The 23,432-nt window shown below is 36.3% G+C and overlaps 1 protein-coding gene across 3 annotated transcripts in view; it reads left to right on the top strand.

Annotated features, from left to right (window-relative positions):
* The window catches only part of LOC125233850 (protein unc-13 homolog B), a 463,752-nt gene extending 440,681 nt beyond the window's left edge, over positions 1-23,071 (top strand). For 2 of the 3 annotated variants that reach the window (XM_048139988.1, XM_048139986.1), the window contains 17 exons: positions 8,977-9,152; positions 10,965-11,115; positions 11,542-11,700; positions 12,128-12,253; positions 12,574-12,756; positions 13,779-13,892; positions 14,450-14,617; positions 15,202-15,423; positions 16,165-16,331; positions 17,158-17,299; positions 17,702-17,833; positions 18,369-18,512; positions 18,829-19,048; positions 19,343-19,441; positions 19,843-20,005; positions 20,353-20,479; positions 20,670-23,071. In XM_048139988.1, the coding sequence (XP_047995945.1) occupies positions 8,977-9,152; positions 10,965-11,115; positions 11,542-11,700; positions 12,128-12,253; positions 12,574-12,756; positions 13,779-13,892; positions 14,450-14,617; positions 15,202-15,423; positions 16,165-16,331; positions 17,158-17,299; positions 17,702-17,833; positions 18,369-18,512; positions 18,829-19,048; positions 19,343-19,441; positions 19,843-20,005; positions 20,353-20,479; positions 20,670-20,855 (2,679 nt within the window). In that variant the 3' untranslated portion in view covers positions 20,856-23,071. The remainder of the gene's footprint in view (positions 1-8,976; positions 9,153-10,964; positions 11,116-11,541; positions 11,701-12,127; positions 12,254-12,573; positions 12,757-13,778; positions 13,893-14,449; positions 14,618-15,201; positions 15,424-16,164; positions 16,332-17,157; positions 17,300-17,701; positions 17,834-18,368; positions 18,513-18,828; positions 19,049-19,342; positions 19,442-19,842; positions 20,006-20,352; positions 20,480-20,669) is intronic. The other variant, XM_048139987.1, reaches the window with a different exon arrangement.
* Positions 23,072-23,432: the final 361 nt, after the last annotated feature.

Raw genomic sequence — 23,432 nt, 5'->3', positions numbered from 1 at the left:
ACTCGTACTGTTTATTACAAACGTCAAATATTAGATATTAATACGATATGAAACGGATTCAACCTTATCAAAATATAACCTAAATCGGGCCGAATCGCACAAAGTACATGTGTTGGGTTAAGTCAATGTTAAATTGAGGCTTTTTGCTGACACAAATATATATTATGTTTTCTTTTTTAGTTTTGTTTGTTCTTATTGTTCATGTTGATTGTTGGCAAATAAAAGATTTTTCTTTCTTACTAAAAGTAGTATTTTCCGTTTCGAAGAGATGACATTTTTTACTGATATACCAAATCCTTATAACTAATATATTACGTACCTATTTTTGTAAATGATGGTCGCAATGTGCGGCTGAATATCCAAACCCTCAGACGTGCTATTTTCATAATAAATAAGAAAACATCACAGCCAATCGCTTTCGCTTCTACCAAATTTCCTTTTACCGTAACAAACTCTATTTGCAATAAAATAATATGGGCCGCGTAGCCACTATTTCTTGCTTTCCTCGCGTAATCAGTAAATCCGAGGCCTGAAAATTGGCACCCGTTCAAACAGCTTGAAAATGATTGTTACGTGAAGTAAAACATGGGTTGATTGGTTCCCAAGATATACTATAAAGATATGGGTATTGGGTACTTAATATTTTCGGAAGATTGTCATCAAACTAGAGTAAACTAGAGCGATAATAAATAATTGGACAGTATATTTATCAATTATACTTTCAGCTTTTGTGCCACCTAACAGTATATTAAATATATAAAAACGCACAGTTGAACTCTGCAAATAAATATTTATTTAATTTATTACCAGCGATAAAATGCTTCAGTAAAATTAAAAAAGGCCTTTGAAATCTTCAAAACCTTTTAACGGTCATAAAATACCGTATCGTGAGAATAAGTTTTATGTCTTGAACCGCAATGGTTTTCTTAATGAACTTGTGAATTTATTACACTTATTAACGTTCACAATTTCAAGCTTTCATTAAATTCATCGATATAACAACAATAGTACTCTCAACAAAGGGTTCACGCAGCAGAAGTAACTACTATATATTTCATCTTGTCTTCGAAATCGTCTGAGCTTAAACTTAATGGATATACTAATAAAATTAGTGAAGGTACCATCTTAGTACTTGTTCCCAGCTTAATCTCGTTAGACACGAAATTAAAATCATGACTTTTGAAAAGTACAACACAAAATGTATCAAAGTAGCAATAACTTAGACAACTAAGAGTAGGTTCATTTATTGATTGTTAACGTTTTTGTAAAAATAATCTAACATTTTCAAACATAGGCTTTGTTAGGTAGGTTACTAGATCTTTTATATATGTAAACCCATACATTTAGTTTTTCAATGTAGGTGCTTACTCTAATTTAATAAATGTCCCATTATGGCAATAGCGGTGCCATATGATATTCATACGCGTATAAATAATTGAAAAACGAATAATATATTAATCTTTAAATGACCTAAAAGATCTCAAGAACAACATACTACAATACTTTCCAAGTAACCTAAACAAAATAGTGTTAGAATAGAATAAGACATCAGTCTTGAATATCCTGTTTTCGGCACTTGACCCGAAAACCAATACCTGCCCAATATACATACACGAAACACATAGCAATATAAATCGTAGGGCGCTGGACATTTACCTTCGAGGTCTCCATTTAAACCAATTTATCTTTCCTTGATTTATTAAAGGTCCTCTTAATTAAATGGGGTTCAAAATTGGCAAGCTCAGGGCAAATTACGAGCACGGCACAATTAGATTAAGAACACATTGGAAGGTAACGGGCCTCTAAATATTAGTATTGGGTGTGTACATTTCTAAATATGGAAAATAAAAATTTATTAGCCACTTGAGCTACGCTACGCTAGTAGTATCGAAATGAATAAAATAAAAAATATATATTAATCACAGAAATAGGAAGGAAGGAGTTTGGACTTTTTGATTAGGGTTATTTTATAACATTACAAACTCATGTAGGTAGTCATTGGAATTTACAGAAAATAGACAATGTTGTGATTTTTACGTTTACCGCGTAAAAATATAAGTATATCCTGGCGGTTTAGCACAACCGAGTTCATACTTCAAGCCGCGCTAGATGTATAGACTCGCGCGCGATAATGCAAGCTATGCTAGCCCGCATGGTAATTACAATAAGTACCGACATATCTGATTTAAATGTCTCGAATTTAAATTAAGCTTTAAATAGTTTCATTCTCAATGAAAAGTAATATCAAAAAATACAGCTAGAAAATATTACAAAAGACCCATTCAATTACCAAAAAGATACTTCAGTATTATTATGGCCATTGCTTGAAAATTCTACTTCAGAAAATGTCCCCGAGACATTACAAATAATGTCCGTTCACGCTCAACTTTTCATCGTAATGAGCGAAAGAGACAGCTGACTCAATTTCCCTAAAACTTTGCTCAGCACTTTACTTTCACCGTGAATGTTTCCGACTGTGATCGTTCTTTATGAGCTTTTAATTTTAGGTGAAACTGTACGTTTCGAGTTCTGCCCCACTAGGCACGAGCAAAATTAATAAAGGTTAGTAAAAAAATATTAGTATCGTTTTGAAAGTATAGTTATGTAATTAGTATGATACCTTTTGATATACATATTAAGGTATTATACCGCACTCTATCGTCCTCACTTCCTGAGGCAACTCCCCTTTTACCATAATTTTACCGAATAAATTGGCAAACCGTACGTATCTCCTTTCTAGATACAATTTAATTAGTTGTATCAACGACAATACCTACTTATAATATGGACGGTAATAATCACATTAGGCTAACCTTTATCAAAAAGAATGGAGATTACTGTCAAAGTAAAATTAATAGTCACAGTGCCATCAGATCTCTTGACAAAAGATAAATACTTTACAACCTAATTTCTGACAATTTGTCCCATATCCCTTACTTAATTATATGTAAAATTATTGGCAAAGATTTATGAATAAAATTCTGTATAAAATTAAAATCTAAGAAAACGACGAAGGTACCTCAGAAACACCAAGAATGTTTATATTTTAGTCGATACTCGGGTATATGGCACTCATGAATATCTTATGTGTAATTACACATATCTTTGTCTATAATTATTTTGTGTTCCATTACAGTTTTGAATGAAGATGAATTAGGTATATATTACCGCCTTAAATTGACCTTGAATTTACTCTTAAATGTCTGACAATGTAATGAGAGTCTTCGGCATTAAGATTAATTAAAACCTTGAGCCGAGGCGCTCACAGCTCGATGACTCTTCGTTTATAAATTCATAATTAATTCCGTAGACACATAATTAATTCTCTGAATATTTTTCTTCCATTATAATATAAGGTACTTTTGGGTTCTGAATGAAAATGCCTTGCCCTATATTTTATTTTAAAATGCCTGACTGTATTATTCCAAATTTAAATGATGTATTATCATTTCATTTTGCGCTCTGTGCTTACTTCAAATCGGTTTAAAGAAAATAATATCTTTGGATAGTAACTTCAACAAAGGAATTCTTAGGATAAAATTAGATTCCTTATCGGCCGACCACAGTATTTCTTTCAAGTAAGTCAGAATTCCTTCCCTAGTACTAATTAGTTTTCCACGTTTTATCCTCTAAGCGTCTTCATACAACGCTTACATAGGTCACTAGAATAACGTAAGCTTTTTATCGAGTTTTCTGATATTCTTTGGAGTTTACGGTATACATAATCAGAGATCGGAAAAATTTGCGACATTGCTCGCAATAATGTGGACATGTCTCCAAAATTAATCAAATAATTAATATTAATTTCTTACTTGACATATAATTTGATTCCTAGTCAATAAACACAAAAGTTTGTTAAAGTATAGATTTATTAAATAAAATAATCAGTATTTTTTCCAAATTTTCAGCAGTCAGTTTATTTCTGTTTACATCAAAAACATACTTAAGTGCTGAAAAACTCCGCTCGCAATCCACTGATGTTAATGGGGCAAACTTAAGTAGTTTTATAGGAATATTATTATTCCAGTATAATTCAAAGTTATTTTCTGTTCTAAGTTGTGGGCGATAACCTCAAAATCGGGATTTAGTATCTGCATAGTTGTTTGAATTTACATCAATATAAATAGTATAGGTAAATACGCATACGTACCATTTTCACGTCGTATTATATTAAATTCAATTTTCGCCATTAATTCTTTTTTAAACTGGCGATATTGGGTACTCATCAGTAAAGTAAATGCCATTATTTAATTTTGCTGCCGTTTATGTAAGGTACGTACGTAATTTAGGTACGGCAAATACGACTGTAATTTGAATAAGTACTAGCTATCAATGTCAAAATATATATATTAAGAAAAAGTGAATCCACGGAGGTCTTATATCTAGAGAAATAGACGAACTAGTTTAATAAATCTACACTTTAACAAACTTTTATATTTATTGACTAGGAATCAAATTATATGTCAAGTAAGAAATTAATTAAATGATTAATTATTTGATTAATTTTGGAGACATGTCCACATTATTGCGAGCAATGTCGCATATTTTTCCGATCTCTGTACATAATATATAGATGTAAGTAGTTCGAAAAGATTTGCCTTCGTATTGTTACGGAAACGTAAGAACGTGTCATGCTATTTCAGCCACTCTCAGTACAAGATGTACAGTGTGTGTAGCCGAATGCACAAACGCTCACGAAACGCTCACGATAATATCTCTTTCGTAGCTGTCTATCTGTATCGCTCTTACGTATTGACCCGACAGAGCCAGACTACCTTTCTGCGGCGTTTCGATTTCTTTTTGCGTCGCAGAAATGCCATTCGACTACGGGGTCTGACATTGAAACTAGCATTACAAATACGTTCCGGAAAAATACGAAGGAGACCCATTACGCACTACATCTGTAGGTACTTTTTTTTAATGTTATAACCAGTTCAGAGCGGGATTCATTGGTTCGTGCGTAGATGAAAACTCTTGACTTCCATACCTTTATGGGTGTACGAACGAATGAAATCTCGCTCAGAACTGGGTACGTAGCCGAATGGCACAAACGCTCACAAAACGAAACGCTCGTAGATGTCTATCTCTATCGATCTTGCGTATTGGCACGACAGAGCCAGACTAACTTTCGCGGCGTTTCGTTTCGCGTCGCAGAAATGCCATTCGGCTACGGCACCTGTTAAGAACACTATGTCAAAACGCAGCTTTACAGCCAATACTTTTACGTAGGAGTTATATTAACGGGGATATAGACCGTGATTACACTGTTTTTTTTTTGTCGAGCTATATATTTTCCGGTATTTTTCCAAATATTTTTATCTTAATTAATGAAGTCTTACAAAACAAATGTGGTATTATCCCTTCCATCAGCGCGCGTGAATCTAAATTTCACAGTCGTATTATCTAATGATGATGGCAGAGGCGTGTGCTTTTAGAGCTTATTTGTTCACGTCTAGACGCAAATATTAGTATTTGTATAACCAAACCTTTTACGTGAACGTGACACAAGGTCTCATATATCACAATACATATCAAGTCTTGATGGATAACGTGTCGAGTGATATATCGCCGAGACGAAATGGGTTATTTATAAAATGAAAAATCAAGGCAGAGATAAATCTAGTTTGGACGGTACATGTTGATATTGGTGATGTAAAAGTTTGTCATGTGACTTGTTATTCTTTAATATGAAAGTATTAATAAAGGTGAAAAATTCCACATAGTTTGCAGTTAGAGGTTCTGGAGTTATACTAACTTTTCGGATAACAATATCATTAGAAAAAGAAATGTTGCTATGAGAGTTTTGAATGATTCACGGTTATTTTCATTATATTTATATTGACCGTGATATAGACCGTGATTACCTGTTTGATTTTTGTTGAGCTCCCGATATTCCCGTTTTCTGTGATCATGATGCGTGCAACTGCGTCGAAATATCGGGGGCTCGACAAAAATCAAAATGGTAATCACGGTCTATATCACGGTCAATATAAGTCTAATGAAATTATTGCTACGAGTAGTTTGGGAGGCAAGGGACTACCCTTGTTTGTAATATCAGACTTCGTAAATTTTATAGCAATTTTGGTGCAATTTTATCGTGGTAAAAGGCGTGTAGGTATGTCCGAATCCCTCTAGAATAGTAACTTAATTGGAGTACAGTAATAATGAACCTTATATGATCATCTATTCTAGAACAAGTTTGTAAAAAACCCTTTATTTCTATCATGTTATAAAAATAATTTACAAAGATAAGGTCTTTGGACTGTATCAAAGATGATATGAAACAATAGCAAGTAAATGAAGAGATGACGAGCGATAGAGAGGTAAGAAAGAGGAATACACTTTGTGCCTACGCCAAATGAATGGAATTAGGGCAAGCCAATTATGAAAACTTTTAATTTATCAACATTGCTAGACTTTTTTTACGACGTCTAATAATACATGGCTACGCTTAACAAACCCTGATAAATCATTTAAACCACCGGATTTAAACATTTAACTCGTTGCGGTTTACTTAGTTATCTCGCGGGGCTGTTGCAAAATTCACTGCCCGCTGCTCATACGTGCTCTGCTAAAATGGCACATCTCGTTGGTCAAACTATTAGAAGCTAATAGGTGTTAATTCCAAACGTAACATTTAGTAGTATTTTATTGGCAGAAACGCAACACTATCATTAAGATCTAATGTTACCTAATTGATATGGTTTTCTGGTGGTGGTATTCTATAGATATTACACCCGGTGAAGCCGTTGTGAGTTGAATTCCTTCAAAGAGACTTAAAAATTGCGCCCGAGTCATATCTCAAATTAGATGGTAAATCTAGCGCAACTCTACAAGTTGTAAACCATACATTAATTTAAAACCGTATGAATACTGAATTCAAAGCTGCACGCAGTACAATTTTAGGCTCAATGGGATCGTTTTGACCTCAGTTTAGTACAAAACTTTACACTGTTACGTTTGAAACAAGCCAACAACAAGATTTTACATGTTAAAGGACTAGTTTCGGTAATTCTACTAATTACTTTGTATGTAAGCAGATATTCTATGTAATATGCTTCATCCTATTTCTAAGTATTTTTTTGATCTGCAATTATTTTAGCTAAATATGCAATTAATCCTCTTTTCTCTTATCTTATTGGGATCACAGTAGAAACGACGCCCGGCTATAACTGGTCACGCCTACCTGTATGTCTTACACACATACATGGGCATCGGATATAACACCTAAAATCGATGGGCGCCAGAATTTCGGGACCCTCTTAAGGTGAAACGAAGTAATCGGTGTGATGAAACAGCAGCCTGACTGACAAGTTCAACTTAATCTAAAGTGACACAAACAATATCACAATAGCAGTGATATGACATGGCCCGTGTCGTCGTAGTTTGTGCGCGAGCTTCTAGCGAGGTCAAACACGGCTGGAACTCAATTTACGTTCAGCGTGGCACTGATTTCCCACGCGGTCCCATTTTCGTTACAGACGCTCCGATTGAAAACAAAGTAGGTAGGCATTTGTTTAACTAACTTGGTTTGATGTGTGTTGGCTGGGATTTTTAATCAATTAGATTCCCGATCGACTGAAGTTTTAATTATAAACCGTGTTTTTTTTTGTTTTCCGTTCAATTCCACACGTCGTTAGGTTCATGAGCAGGAACCACCATGTACGAGTATATCACTTTTAGTTAAATTCGCAAAAAAAATGTTTCATACATAATAAATGAATTTATTAGTGTGAGAGACCCGAATAACATTCAAGTTAGTATCAAGTGATTGCCGGCACATGTCAAAACAAATAACATTAGGAATTTGTCGAGGCTGTCACGCACGTGTTCAGTAATTATCTTTATTTTTTTAATAACTCGATAACCGTTAGTCCGCTTTCACATTATCCGATCCGATATCGGATGTCGGAAGGATTTCAAAGGATAAAATCTAAGATGGCGCCTGTAATGTATGGGATATCGGTCCGACATCCGATATCGGATCAGATAATCTGAAAACGCACTTAGACGTTAGTTTCTTAGAGAAATTAATTGTATTTGATCTAAAGAACCTTTCCCTTAAAGTTAACGGAATTCAATAAAAATACGGTGTAAATAATACTAAACCAAAGTAGTCCGTCCATGTACGAGGTTTCTAAGCTTTATAAAATTGTAAAAGCGCCTACGAATAGAGAATCCGACTTTCTGTCTACTAATCTTATTTTATTTATTTTAATCAAAAAGTAACACAGCATTACAGTTTACACCAAGGCACTGTGAAACTACAAAATACAAAACAAGACTTAAAAGAAATAATTAAACATTAGATTTGGGCGACGACGTAACAGCGTGGCTCCGTTGCGTCGTCTGACTCGGCGTAGGATTCGGCAGGTTGCCCCGGAACCGCCGAATGTTATGTTTGATTTCGAATTAAATAAAATTGTCCACTCGACCCTCGATTATAGAAAGAAGGAAAAAGGCGGTAGGCCTTCGTTTTTCCTTATTCTTATAATTCAACCTTTAAAGTTATATTTCAGAAATGAAAAAGTCAACTAATCTAAAATATGTAAATTATGTTCAAACAGGATACTCACTTGAGTTCAGTCACATCTCGGACACTGACTATTAAAAAATTATAATTATGAAAGACGCGCGTTCCTACGCACACAGGCTACGCTCGTGTAGGTGAACGCGTACCATGCTTGTGTGAGTGAGATAAGATAGATCGACTGGTCGCGTTCTTGACAGGCAGTAACTGTGAGGTAGCCAGGAGCGGAACTTTCAGCGGGGAGAGGGAGTTGCCACACTGTACGATAGTACTCTTTATTATATGTACTGTGCTTGAGTCTTGTGTAATTAAAGGGAATAATTACTCGACACATTTCTATCTTCAACTAACATTCTCATGTCTCAAGGGAGTTTTATACATACACACCATACACAGTTAAATAGTTTAATCCGGTTGCTAAACCAATTTCCTGTTTCCCCTTCCAGTACACGTGTCTGCACGAGAACCTGTTCCACTACCTGTGCGAAGAGACGGGCACGGTGACCCTGCCCACGGCCAGAGGGGATGACGCGTGGAAGATCTATTTCAACGAAAACCCGGAGGAGATTGTTGACGAGTTCGCTATGAGATACGGAATTGAAGCTATCTACCAAGCTATGACGTAAGTTTCTGAAGAAGATTGCGGATTTTTAAAGTCACTCACATGACGAATGCGAGAGAATATCATCATTTAACCTTTTTTTCCGACGTGGGTGACTTTAAAAATAATATATGTATTCCCCCATGATGAGAATCTCGTGAAAGCCGAAAAGGACAAGTCCAGTAAGTACCTAGACTTGGCTTACGAGATAACCGCCATGTGGGATGTTGATTCGACGATCATTTGGTATCATCATTGTCCCGATAGTCGTTTCAGCGAACGGTCTCATAGCGAAGAGTCTCGACCAACATCTCGAGAGACTCTCGCTAGGTGGTTGGATCAAGGGTCAGATGCAGAAGGCGGTGATCTTAGACACGGCGCGGATAGTCCGACGGTTCCTCTCTCTGCAGCCCTAACCACCGGCAGCTTGGGCCCTGCCCCGCTGCTGGCGGCACCCTAGGTTAGGTTTTTTATAATGTGTTTATATATTTTGTATTGTTTTGTATGTGGTTTTGTATTTTACTTTTATAATCATATTTTAACAAACCTAGCCTAAGAATCAAAATGAATAAAGATAATATATGTATACAAAACGCGAGAATTTAAAGTATTATATGAGACTTCGGATGCTGTACAAAACGTTTTTTATAATGAAAATATAGAAGAAACTGTTGCTTGCCTTAGATTCTTGTAAGTTTTCTTTGAGCCCATACTGAGAGATATCTTAAACTTACCCAAAGCAATATTGCCAAATCAATAAATGACGACAATTCATAGTACAAGTTAACTATTGAATTACATTATACATATTATAATATGTGCCGCTCAACTTCATATTTGGACAAACCTAACTGTCAGATTTGGTGATTTTGGTATTAAAAAAGATAATAGAAATAAGATAATTTATTTCTTAATTGGATAGTGCGTTTTTCTACGTCAGTAACGCATATTTTTTCTGATCAAAACTTTTTAGGCAATAGCCCCCTCCTGCCTCTCATAACTTGGCAAATTTTTAAACAGATTTTAAAACGCTCTACGTAAATAATGCCGAAATATCGCTGCGTTTGCTATATTAATCAATTTTGGCGACGAGCGATAAATAACACGACATTATCGAGTTCCGACACGGCCGTACGAGTTTACCTCTTCAACTACTTTGAATAATGTTGAATAATACATACATACGCAATAACATGGAGCAATAAAATTTGGAAGGTTACGTTGCGACGAGACGTTCGCACGTTTTACTTTATTTGTTACGCAATGTAATTTTTTGAGACTTAATTCGTACACAAGTACCTACTTAGTTACTTATTTTGTACCAAGCCGTTGACATATTACGACAGGCTTTTATTTTTATTTTTTTAACCCCTTCCCCGTATGTGAAGCTTTTTTGTCTCTTATGGATTATTACATTTAGTATGACCCCTATGTGATATTCTTTGTAAAAATGTTACGCATAGTAGGTAAATATTGAAATAGTATTTTTTGCAAACTGTTATCTTTTTTGGAAGAGCATATTATTTCCACAACTTATACCTACATATACTATTAGCGCCATCAAAACTATAGTTAGAAAACGGATAAACCTGAATACACCAGGCAGGTGCTTATGTTTACAAGCATTGAGCACAACAAAGCTTAAATTACGCTGATGCCGCGTTTGCATAACAAAATTTATGTCGGAAACTCAACGCATAAACACAAGGCGCTTTGCCAGGCTTTAAAGTTGTACGTACGCTATACCTCTGGCGTTGTCTAAAAAGTTAACAATATGTGACCAACATTAATATTCATACTTATGTTTTTTAAAGATATATATTTTTGTTTCAGGCACTTTCACTGTTTATCAACCAAATACTTGTGTGCGGGCGTGCCAGCGGTGATGTCTACACTTCTGGCGAACATCAATGCGTACTACGCTCACACAACTGCGTCATCCGCCGTGTCTGCTTCGGACAGATTTGCCGCGTCCAATTTCGGGGTACGTTGTAATTTATATTTTATGTGAATGAAGTGTTGGGGAGACTTTACGAAAATGAAGTGATTATTTTATTGGAAAATGTCTAAATCACTAATGGTTGATGTTTTTGTGTAGATCAGTTGACATATCGTTTGTTTTTATGCTATATCGACTATAATCATCTAAATGTTACCAGTAGAATTTAAAACGAGTGACTAATACAACATTTGATTATCAATTCCTATTGATTATATTGCAAAATAGATTTTTAAGTTTTCACCATTTTCTACAGATTTTTAAACGAGGAAATGGCTCTTGTAATTCAAAACCATTACGGATCGCCTTTTTGTTTGTTCTTAATATCGGGCATGAAGAAGGTTTAATAATCTGCAGAGTTTTATAGTTTGCCACACGATCGTTCTTATTTTTTATCTTATCTTTTCTCAGAAAGAGAAGTTTGTCAAACTACTGGACCAGCTGCACAACTCGCTCAGGATAGACCTGTCGATGTACCGCAACAACTTCCCCGCCTCGACGGCTGAGAAGCTCATGGACCTCAAGTCTACTGTCGATCTGCTCACTAGTATTACGTTCTTTAGGATGAAGGTAAACATTATATACCTACACCTTCTTTCCTTGCACAACTATGAAAGTACTTTGATGGCTGTGCGGAATCGAAGAAACATTCCAATCCATCTGAAATTTTTATTTTTCATACAAGGTCTAAAAGTTAATGAAAATTTCATATAGATTGGAACGTTATTGCGTACAAGACCTCTAAATAATAATGTACGAAATGAATCAACAATGTCTTTACTTACTACAATATTGAGCTCGTAACATAGATGTTTCTATTTTGAAAGTATTTCTTAATATTACTGTATTTTCTGTGTGAATATCTATAAGACGCCCTTCGTTGACTCAGTGACCTAAATATCTGGGCCTCCACTCCACTATTTCTACGCTACTTCACAATTCATCGATAATTCGATATCTTTTATCGATATAAACTAATGTATTGTTAATATTTCAGGTCCAAGAGTTAAGTAGTCCACCAAGAGCAAGCACTGTTGTCAAAGACTGTGTGAAAGCTTGCTTGAGATCGACGTACCAATTCCTCTTTGAGAATTGTAACGATCTTTATAATAGAGAATATCAGGTGCGTGGTAACGATATCGATGTTCAATTATGTTGTTACACTTTGCGCCTTACGCATTGCACAGTTTTTAATGATTTTTTCAATTGTTGAAATTATTGTTGTTGTCGTGTAATCAATTTGCCACCTTATCCAGCTTAAGCTCATCAAATTATACTGATCTGACTTATCATTTTGTGTTGATGATCCAAAATACAAAATAAATATTACGTGGTAAACTTTCTTTGAAGTCATGTGTATTTTTTAAGAGTTTTCAATTATTTTATAATTTGTTAAGCTTACTGTGTATTTTGCTTACATAAGAACACATTTTTCATTTATAGCCACTTGTCAATTCAAAGGTGGATCCGAACGAAGCGAAACGCGACGGCGACCACGGCCCACAGTTGGACTCTGTGGACTTTTGGCATAAGCTTATAGCACTCATTGTGTCGGTCATAGACGAGGATAGGAACAGTTATGCGCCTGTTTTGAATCAGTTCCCACAGGAGTTGAATATTGGACAGGTTAGTGTTCTGTAATTTTTTTAACTTCTTTTTCCTTTGTATTTAACGACAGTTGCATTAAGGAGTGAAAGTAGGTAACCTACTTGATTATTTGAATTCTGAAGACAAGTCTCTAAACGCACATCTCAAATATAAACTGCAAAAATTCAAAACTTCTTAACTGAGCGTCATTTACCTTTTCAACTTACTGCAAACTGATATTAACAGTTATTGTAATGTGCAAACTGATAAAACATTTGACAAACGTTATTTATTTAGTAAACGATCATTTCGATTTTCCGTACATGTACTTGTAGAGCATACGCACCACAACTAAATAGTATTCACAATACCTAAAACTTGGCCACTCAAAGAAAACTCTGGTGATTCATTCTTCTCCCGACACAATAAAAAAGAAGCTCTTTCGCTTAAATGTTTTTCATTTCTGCATTTTGATGTAATACAGACATGTATTACAAAGGCAACCGCGCTAAGGCATTATGCGTGGTGAATTTATAAAGTATGGTGCGTGACGAATTTAGAAGCAACAGAGCGCCTTTTCCCCCTCCCTCTCTAGGATTATGACGTGAAGTTATAAATTCACAAAATGTGCTGAACATTTCGTGAATTTATAACCGAATATGTAGGCGCAGTGATGTGAACGTACCTCTTCAGATTCTTAATGATAAACGATTTGTTACGGGATGTTGCCATTTGTCTACTTCATTACGAATAAGTATTATAGACAATTTTGAGAACTTAACATAATTATGGTTATGTCTACAGACAGGAAGGAAACTTTTACCATAGATTAAATATCGATGGTTTACTGGTAAAAGCATGTGAAACCCGGTAAGTTGAGCAAATTGGTTTTTGAAATTCGAACTATGTGCAATTTCCACAATGTTGTTATTTCAAGGACAAAAATTATCTCGATTTATCGGGTTTCACCAGTAAACCCTCGATATATTCTATATTTTTTCGAATGGTTTTCTCAATGTCTCTCAATATTATCTTATCTTATCTTATAACGTGTTCAACAGCTATCGGCAGCGACGATGTGGTCGCTATTCGCCGTGGACATGAAATACGCGCTCGAAGAACATGAACAGCATCGACTCTGCAAGTCTTCCGCTTATATGAATCTGCACTTCAAGGTATTTATGAGACCTGCTCTAACATACACATACATACAGTCACGTCTGTATCCCATAGGGGTAGGCAGAGCGGTCGGGGTGGTGTAGCGGTCGAACACGTCAGCAGCGTTAGCCGGAAATCCGGGTTCGATTCCCGGCTTCGCCACCAGTGGGCTTGATCATGCGCGGATCCAGGGGGGGGTCATGGGGGTCATGACCCCCCCCTGGAGCCTAGGTTGGCCATACAAATAGACCACGTGACCCCCCCTCTGGGGCCTGGGCCTTTACCACGTGACCCCCCCCTGGGCACGAAGCTGGATCCGCGCTTGGGCTTGATCGCTTTTTCTTTGGTGTATGGTATCTATTTCAGTTTATAATCATGATATCTCAATACACATTTTGAAACAAATACATTTGTAGGCATCATCAATGTAGTTATGATAGTATTTAATAGGTGGCGCTAAAAATTCGGTACGATTCTTAGTATGCAGATTGCAAATCCTATCTGTATAAATCATCCTTAGTATTAGCAATATTTCAAAAGTTCCTCTAAAAAAGATGAATCTATTTTTTTTCAGGTAAAATGGCTGCACACGCAATACGTGAAAGACGTTCCTCCGTATTGCGGCGCGGTTCCCGAATACCCCGCCTGGTTCGAGCCCTTCGTCATGCAGTGGCTGAATGAGAATGATGATGTGTCCCTCGAGTACCTTAATGGAGCTTTCAATAGGGATAAGAAGGATGGGGTAAGTTGGATAGGCTGTTAAACCAAAAGTAGTTAACCTTATCTAGAAGGAACTAAAGATATAACTGGAAAACTTTGACCAGTGGCCCGTTTCTCAAAACGGAAAGTTACAAGTTACAAGCGGAAGTCTCTTTCCAACTTGTCATATTAGACATTGACTACCACTTGTAAATTGTAACTTGTAACTTCGAGAAATAGACGCCAGTAGTGAGTCTTGTATTGTATTACATTACATCAATGGCTTAAGTAACTCAGTAAAGAAAACAATGAATGTGATCAATAATGACAAAAAAATACTACTGACGAAGGAGGGTGACGAAAGCAAAATATGTCTATTTTGAGAACTTGATAAAAAAACGAATAGGGTCCAAGACAGTACCTTTTAAAAATGATTGGAAATTGTATTTGAATACTATATATCATTTGATTTATAGCATAGTCAAGGCTTCAAATCATGGTAGGCTACGTCTTTGCCTTTGACTAGACTGTGGCCTAGAGTAAGCCCATTAAAAAAAACCACTTAGAGATTAAGTTTCGAATATTATAAGAGTCAATCTGACTAATAACTAATTTTTCTGATTCCAGTTTCAAAAATCAAGCGAGCACGCGCTCTTCAGTAACTCCGTGGTGGACGTGTTCACGCAACTCACCCAATGTTTCGACGTCGTGTCGAAACTGGAGTGTCCCGATCCGGAGATCTGGAAACGGTACATGAAGAGGTTTGCGAAGACCATCGCGAAGGTGCTGGAGGCTTACGCTGATATTGTGAAGAAAGAGTTCCCGGAGCATTTGAAAGAGGAGCGGGTGGTGAGTTTTAGAAAGATATGTAGGTAGAATATTCTTTATTGGCACATCCCAGCAGTAGCGGAGACAGAACAATTGATTATAAATCGCTGAAGGGCGATCTCTTCCAGTCAATCTTTAGGTAGCGGAAATAAACAATTTAATCAAAAAGAGTAGTAGTGTTACAAAGTAAAAAAGTTATGATTTTAATTTCAAACACAAATTTTAGAAAATAAATAGTCTTACATAAACATAGATGCTGTCATGGCGGATTGATGAAAACAGCTATTTAAGAGTTTTTGCTACGGGACAGTCTCTTTAGTGGTTTTGCGTATTACACAAAGCTTGAATGAATGCCTTGCATTAAGTAATAAAAGTTTTATTTACAATTTCTAAGTTTAGCATTAATCAGTCAGAATCAGAATCTATTAGAATCAGTATAAGTAGTTTGGAATTATCACAGTAAGATATTTGGCATTTATGGCATTAGGTAGGTAGGTACAGATGTAATGCGAAAAGGGTTTCCTTCGTATTTTCCGGAAACGTTCGTATTTGTCATGATAGTTCAGTCAATGTCAGTACATTTTGTACTGAGACTGACTGACATGACACGTTCGTTCGCACGTTTCCGTAACAATACGATGGCAAATCTTTCGCACTACATCTGAAGGTGCTATCTCAATTCCTGAACGACCAAGAAATTTTCAAATAACACCAAATATTTTAAGACAAATCAAGCATTACAATAATTTATTTCTTTTCCAGGCTTGTATACTAATGAACAACATCCAGCAACTGCGTGTGCAACTAGAGAAGATGTTCGAGGCCATGGGCGGCACGAAGCTTGAGACTGATGCGGCAGACATTTTGAATGACCTGCAACAGAGCCTGAACAGCACGCTGGATGAGCTCGCGTCTATGTTTGCTAACAGGTATTGCTAACAATCCAACACATAGGTAATAGAAGATTGCCCCGTGACGCGCTATGCCAATGGACCTACAGAAGACCTGATCACCCTTAGCGACGAGGCCAATAAATGGCTGATTGGACTTAACGTTAACCTATGAATGTTTCTGTTCTTTGCCATACGACTAAATAAACAGGTATATATAGGGGCATCTTCAGAAATTGGGCCCAAAATTAGTGACAGTTGTTAACAAAAATAAACTCGATGTCAGTTTTGTGACGACAATTTAAAATAAAATGTGTCTAAAAATCAACTTTTTTCATATTCTAAATGTAGATTATTGCTTAAAGTTTATGTAATTAACACAAAGCAATATTTTTATTAAAATTTCATGCTTAATTATCGTTACAAATCTGACATTGAGTAAATTTTTGTTAACAACTTTTACTAATTTGGGGTCCTAATTTTTGAAAATGCCCATTTTATTTTGTATGAGAATAAAACCTTGTATCAGTCCTAGTGTCACAAGATAAATTAAGTGTCAATCTTTATTTGAAACAAAAAAATTAAAGCCTACTAATCACTATGTACCAAACGAAACGCTAAATGTATCTGTCGCAGAAGTCTGTCGTAGATAGAGATAAATTACTAAGCTGCGGAGCATGAAGGATTAGCATGTTGGTTAATAAGCATCCACGGAACCGTTGATACTTAAGGATCGTAATCCTGATACTACCATTATTAGATGAATTTTTTAAATGTTTTTTTTTTTTCTAGATCAAATCTTAATTGTTACGCCTGACAAATGGCTGATTTTAATCTTGGCTGACTTAATTATTATTTTCAACAGCTTGGAGACCAGGATAACAGCCAGTGTGAAGGAGTTAGGTGATCTGCTGCAAAAGGTTGGCGGCGGCAACGCGCCAGGACAACCACAACCGCCTGTACATCATGAGGCTGACGAAGTGCTGAGGCCGCTCATGGATATATTGGTAAACAACATTTAAATTCTTTTCTTTACCTAAATAATACATATGTACATAAGAAATTTTGAACAGTAATATTATTATGTAATTCAATAATACTCGTACCTTATTGTGTCATATAATGTCTGGTTCTTTTTTGTGTAAAAAAATCTTTTGCTGATAATTTTAAACCAGCGTTTAATAATCAATATATACCTACTTATACACTTTTATTAAGATAAAATAGGTAATCTTTGTTCTTAATGCTCTTTCTATTTCGCCGGTTAGATGATAACCAATGACTTGCATTTATAGTAATAGTTTTCTTGTAAAGTGAACACCAGCCACTCAGAAATAACTGATAATATCGACGGTTCTACCAACAGTAAGAAAAGAGTACGCAGTATAACACTTCGTTTCTTCTTTCAGGATGGTTCATTGACTATGTATGCAGAGTCCTGTGAAAAGACTGTTCTTAAACGACTGCTCAAGGAATTGTGGAAGATAGTAATGAAAATCCTCGAGAAAACCGTAGTGCTTCCGCCTATGACTGATAAGACGGTAAGATCATATTTACTATTTCAAAATGAATAACTCAATCTACATCGGAACCTCAACATGTTCCTTTAGTACCGGCTTCAAATTGGGATTTTCCCATTACCGATTCGTAACCACATTTGGTAACTGGCTTCGAATCGGGAAAAAGAATCCCGTGTTGTAACTGGTTACAAAATGAGACTAAATCATTACCGATTTGTAGCCATGATTGGTAACCAGCTTCCAAACGTCATGAATACATGATTTATTCGAATAATGCTGACATCGAGTAATTTTTAGGGCTCCGTAGTCAACTAGGTTGACTAAGAACCCTTATATATTCGCTCTGTCTGTCTGTCCACCGTCCTAGCTTCGATTTGGTAGAAACTCCGATCAGTAACTCAGGCCCAATACGTAACCAGCTACAAACAGGGAATTTCGTATTCTCGTTCTGTATAGCCAGTTACAAAATTTAGTTACCAAACGCTGGCCCAACACGTAACACGGAATATTATTTGTCAAAAACTGAATTTAGTAACGCATTTCTTTTCTTTCTCAGATGATGTTGAAAAACTTAACGAACAATGCAAAGAACCTCGCAGCGAATGCCAAGATCGAGGACATGACACAACTCTTCAAGAGCACTGTTGGCAAGCAAGACGTCAAGCACGCGCTGTCCGGAGTTATGGATATATCTAAAGAGGTACTGTACAGTAGTTCGAATATTTATTTAGAAAATGTCAGGAACACTACACAGTGGAAGAGTATGTATGTAAAGTAGCTGACAATATACACGGAACTGCTCTAACTCATACCCTATAATATGGCATCTTTTAACTTACTTGATTATATAGAGAGCTAGCTGATGGTAGGCAGTGTATTAATCAAACTATAGGACATTATCACGCCGAGCATAAAATTAAGACAGCTGTCATGTCAACTTTACCTAAGTAGATAAAGTCCTTTTTTACGGCATATCTCTGCAGATGGATTTATAAATAAACATCATTATTTTACAGCACTTATCAGCCGAAAAGAGTTTGACTCCAAAGCAGTGCGCGGTGCTAGACGCGGCCTTAGACACCATAAAGCAGTACTTCCACGCCGGCGGCAATGGGTTAAAGAAGACATTCTTAGAAAAGAGCCCAGAGCTGCAGTCGCTGCGATACGCCCTCAGTCTATACACGCAGACGACGGATACGCTGATCAGAACGTTTGTCACCAGTCAACAGAATCAAGGTCAGTCTATAGATATATGACCCCACAGGTTTCCGTTCGGAGTACCCCAAGTGAAACTTTTAGGACCCCTACTGTTCCTACTGTATATACAGAGTACTCCAAGGAATCTCTTTATGACCCTTATTGTTCCTGTTCTCTTATTATTCATACTTATACACTTTCCAAAAATTTTTCTGAAGTTTAAGACATTTTTTTTACATACCTCTTTAAATACCTACCAATATTTTCAACATTATTTTTTATGATTGTCCAATGAAGAAGTAAGTAGTAAACAATTGTCGTTTGTAATTTCAGATGCAGCAGTAGCTGAAGAAGGTAGCGTTGGAGAAGTTTCGGTGCAGGTTGACATATTCACGCATCCAGGAACTGGGGAGCAGAAAATCACTGTGAAAGGTAAAAATTGGCGTCTAATAACTTGTCTAAAGATTGCAGATAAAAAATCCGGATTTAATTTGTTAAACTGCGGTTGTTGATTAGTAACAGACCTTACCCTTACATGTAGGTATGTAACTTTTCAAAATGCCAGTTAGGTTTACCACGCCATAACCGGTGATAAATGTAGATGCTACAATGTCAGTATAGTATTCGCTCACGGATGACTACGGCATCGCACTTGTGGGTGGATGAGGTCATATTACTTAAGTATTTGACAATAGTATGAAGATGTCGTTATAGGAACATACTGTGGGTCACCTGAGGAACCTGTAATGTTTGTATCCGATTCTGTTGAGCTGAAATCACAAAATATTTTTTCCGTACTGATTTGTACAAATATGTATTATTATTGTATCCAGTGGTAGCAGCGAACGACCTGAAGTGGGTGATCCAAAGCGGCATGTTCCGTCCGTTCATCGAGGTGAACCTCATCGGGCCGCATCTCGCCGACAAGAAGCGCAAGTTCGCCACCAAGTCCAAGAGCAACAACTGGAGTCCGAAGTTCAACGAGACCTTCCATTTGTATGTTTATTCCTATTTTACCTATAAATGTGATTGTGACTATCCTTCTGCCTAGTTAACCCTCAAGGATTTAACTCCTGAACAAACTTAGATACTTAAATGTTGTATGCAATTTTTTGTGGCCTGGGTTGATAATGACACAAGATACTAATAATTTTGTATCAGAATTCCACTCAGAGTTAACCAAAACTAAATGTGCCAATATCGTATAGAGAAAGATACATAAGAACAATTAAACAGTAGTGTAAGCTTTTTACACCCCACTCTGCATCTAGGCAACTGCGCCGCAATCGGCGGACCCTTATTAAAGACTACTAAATTCGCTAACGAATTACGTCGTTTTTCAGCATGATAAGCGCCAACGAGCAACTGGCACTGTTCGAGCTCCACATCTGCGTGCGAGACTACTGCTTCGCTCGCGAGGATCGTTTGGTCGGCGTAGCTGTCATGCGGTTGGCCGACAATATCGACCAGGTAATCATGATTGATTTTTAGATTGATCTCATTCTGGATGATAAAATATCGATTTTTCGTGAAGCGTTTTTCATTCCGGCATCTCCAGTTTCCACTAAGACTAAGACTTACTTTCAAAGAAATTACTGATTCCTTATTTTCCAATGTTGCTTAGAAGATTAAATATAAAATTACGTATTTCGAATTTCAGAACTCATGTGCCGCATGGCTACCACTCGGCACGCGTGTCAAAATGGACGAGACGGGATGGACGATCCTCAGGATCCTCTCGCAGCGACACAGCGACGAGGTGGCCAAGGAGTTCGTCAAGCTCAAGTCGGAGATGCGGTCGGAGGCCCCGGCCGGCGCCGGGCCCCCAGGCCAGGGGCCCTCGTGAAACCCGTAAGGGACACTCGCGAGCCACAGTTCTTCTAGCGACGTCCCACGGACGCCAACGAGAATCGCCCGACTGCGGTGATCCTTGCTCCACGCTCCTCAAACGTGTCTAACGCTCCGAAGTGTTGCCACCGCTCGAGCTCTGAGACATGGGGTCACGGAGATTCCGCCGAGAAGCAGACATGACGCTAGGCGCTGCGGCGGTTTCCGGTCAGTGCTCCTTTTCTTTAGTACGGCCTCGTGGCGTATTTTGTAAATATTATAACAGTATTAAGTTACGCGACAAGTAGAAATATTTTGCACAAATTCCTAAAAGTTAGCGAAAAAGACTGACCGTAGGCGGCCGCGGTCGCCGCGACGTCCACGCGCTCTAGGTATTCAGCAAATAAATCTACACTGCACTTTCTTAGACACACACTACTTATTTTATCGTGTCGTTTTCTATTATTACTTTTAACATTTCATACGAACGGATTTGATAGGTTAAAGTTACTTACGAAACGATTGACTTTAATTTTAATTTTTGCACGTTTTGCTGGGTGACTAAAGGGGTGGACGATTCACAATTTATGTAATAATACTTATATGGACCAAACTGTCACAAATACGGATACATTTATCCTAATCCATTAACGTTAAATCAACATTATTTATCTAATTAATCATCTACTCGTTATACGTGTACAGTAAAATAATGTATGGCCTTATGTAAATTATTTCCTCGTTTGTTTGAGAATACTTTGCTTGTGTCAAGTTAAAAGGTACTAAGTGTTAACGATGTACTGGATGTCGAGATAGGGTGAAAGCCGTATTCCCTGTATAATAATATCATGATCTGAGTGGTGTGTAGGATCGCGAGAGCGTCGCGAAGCATGATTGTATAGGAGATGAGTGTTTCCAAAATGGTATGAATATGGTTTAGGTTCATTAATTCTACCAAAGTATTGTAATGTTTTTAAATCTTCTGTTCGCGTCCCGTTTTGAGTGACCTTTGTTGTATTTCGTGGTCCATGTTGTTGCATATACTGATATGTAAATACCAACTTATATATAACATACTATCACATATTTGCTCTTACTTTTAATATGCTTGGCGTGTCTAATGTGTAATTTGAAATCTCCTATAACATTATGTATAAATTATTAAAAATTGTGATATTGTTATAAAATGATACATCTCGTGGATATTTTATGTAAACATGTTTTAGCTGATAAATCCAATATTGAAGTGTTGGTTGTTAATGTTACATTTCTTTTATATACCTCGTTTATTGATAGGGCACTGATAAGGATAACATTATTTTCTAAATTGATGTTTTATATTTATGGGTTACTCATTTTATCAGATATCAACATTCCATTTTAAATTTACTCACAAGTCACTAGCATTTAAAACGATCAGTGCTCAAAAAATAATTTGTTAAGGCTATAGTTATGGCAAATATCACTAATGAATCGTTGATTTAACAAGATAATATTATAATTATGACAATTAAATATTTATCACAGTCCAATCAAAACACAGCGTTTGAACATCACGTAAATAATAATTATAGTGTGTGTATATTTTCAATACCACTAAGACTTCTATTTCATAAACTTAAAATCAAATTATTTTTAAACGATATTATGCTTAATATCGTATTCATAAATATACGATTAAGACAAAAGATTTGTCTTAATCATTTTCTATGAATCTAAATTATTTTTTGAAAAGTACTTACTAAATTCATGAACAGCATGTAACATTACACTTACTTTACTATTTATCAATACTCTATCTTCATTGAACTTAAAACTGTTTACTCCTCTATCAGTTCTATCTCTAATGGAAGTAACTGTTTTTAGAAAAATCAAGTAACCTACCAGTTGATGTTTCCTAGTTGTACGTACTTTATGGGCTTCCTTTCTACACAGATTTGCTATAGAACTTTAGAATTTGACGTTAGATAATGTTCAATTTACAAAACATGTTTGAAAACTCTCCCAGTCACAAAATAGTACGTTTTCCGTAGATTCATAGAAAAAACACAATATTTCTACTTAGTAATATCATAGATTAAATGTAAGAAAATCATACCATCCTGCATCCCGTATAATAATATATTAGAATGCGACCGCCTAAGAACGCGCAAACACTACACTACACATAGATGGCGCCACAAAAAAATGCCTTTTTGCCATCGATTATTTGTAGATTGGCGTTGTGTCACTTTCTTGCCATAAATCTATGTCAAAAATGACACTTAATGCCATCTACAAGTATAATCGAAAGCTACAAGACATCATACGCGTTCTTAGGCGGTGGCATTTTAATGTATGGGATGGTATGATCTTACTATGGTAAAATCATGAAATAATATTAAAAACCTTTATTAGTGTTAAAGATCATCTTTAAAACTTAAATAGTTGCTCTTCCTCCTCCTTCCTGTCTGGTAGATCGAGAAAAAGAGTACCTGAAAACTAAATTAATGAAAATTAAAAAATAAATATGTACAATTTTAAATCAGACTGAGCTTAAACGAGTTATAAAAACATGTTTTGGATTTGGATCTCAATGTTTTGTATACGACATGAC

This window comes from Leguminivora glycinivorella, chromosome 15, assembly GCF_023078275.1.
Source record: "Leguminivora glycinivorella isolate SPB_JAAS2020 chromosome 15, LegGlyc_1.1, whole genome shotgun sequence".
Taxonomy (NCBI): domain Eukaryota; kingdom Metazoa; phylum Arthropoda; class Insecta; order Lepidoptera; family Tortricidae; genus Leguminivora; species Leguminivora glycinivorella.
The sequence above is the reverse complement of the archived record's forward strand: the minus strand, read 5'-3'. Positions and strand labels throughout refer to the sequence as shown.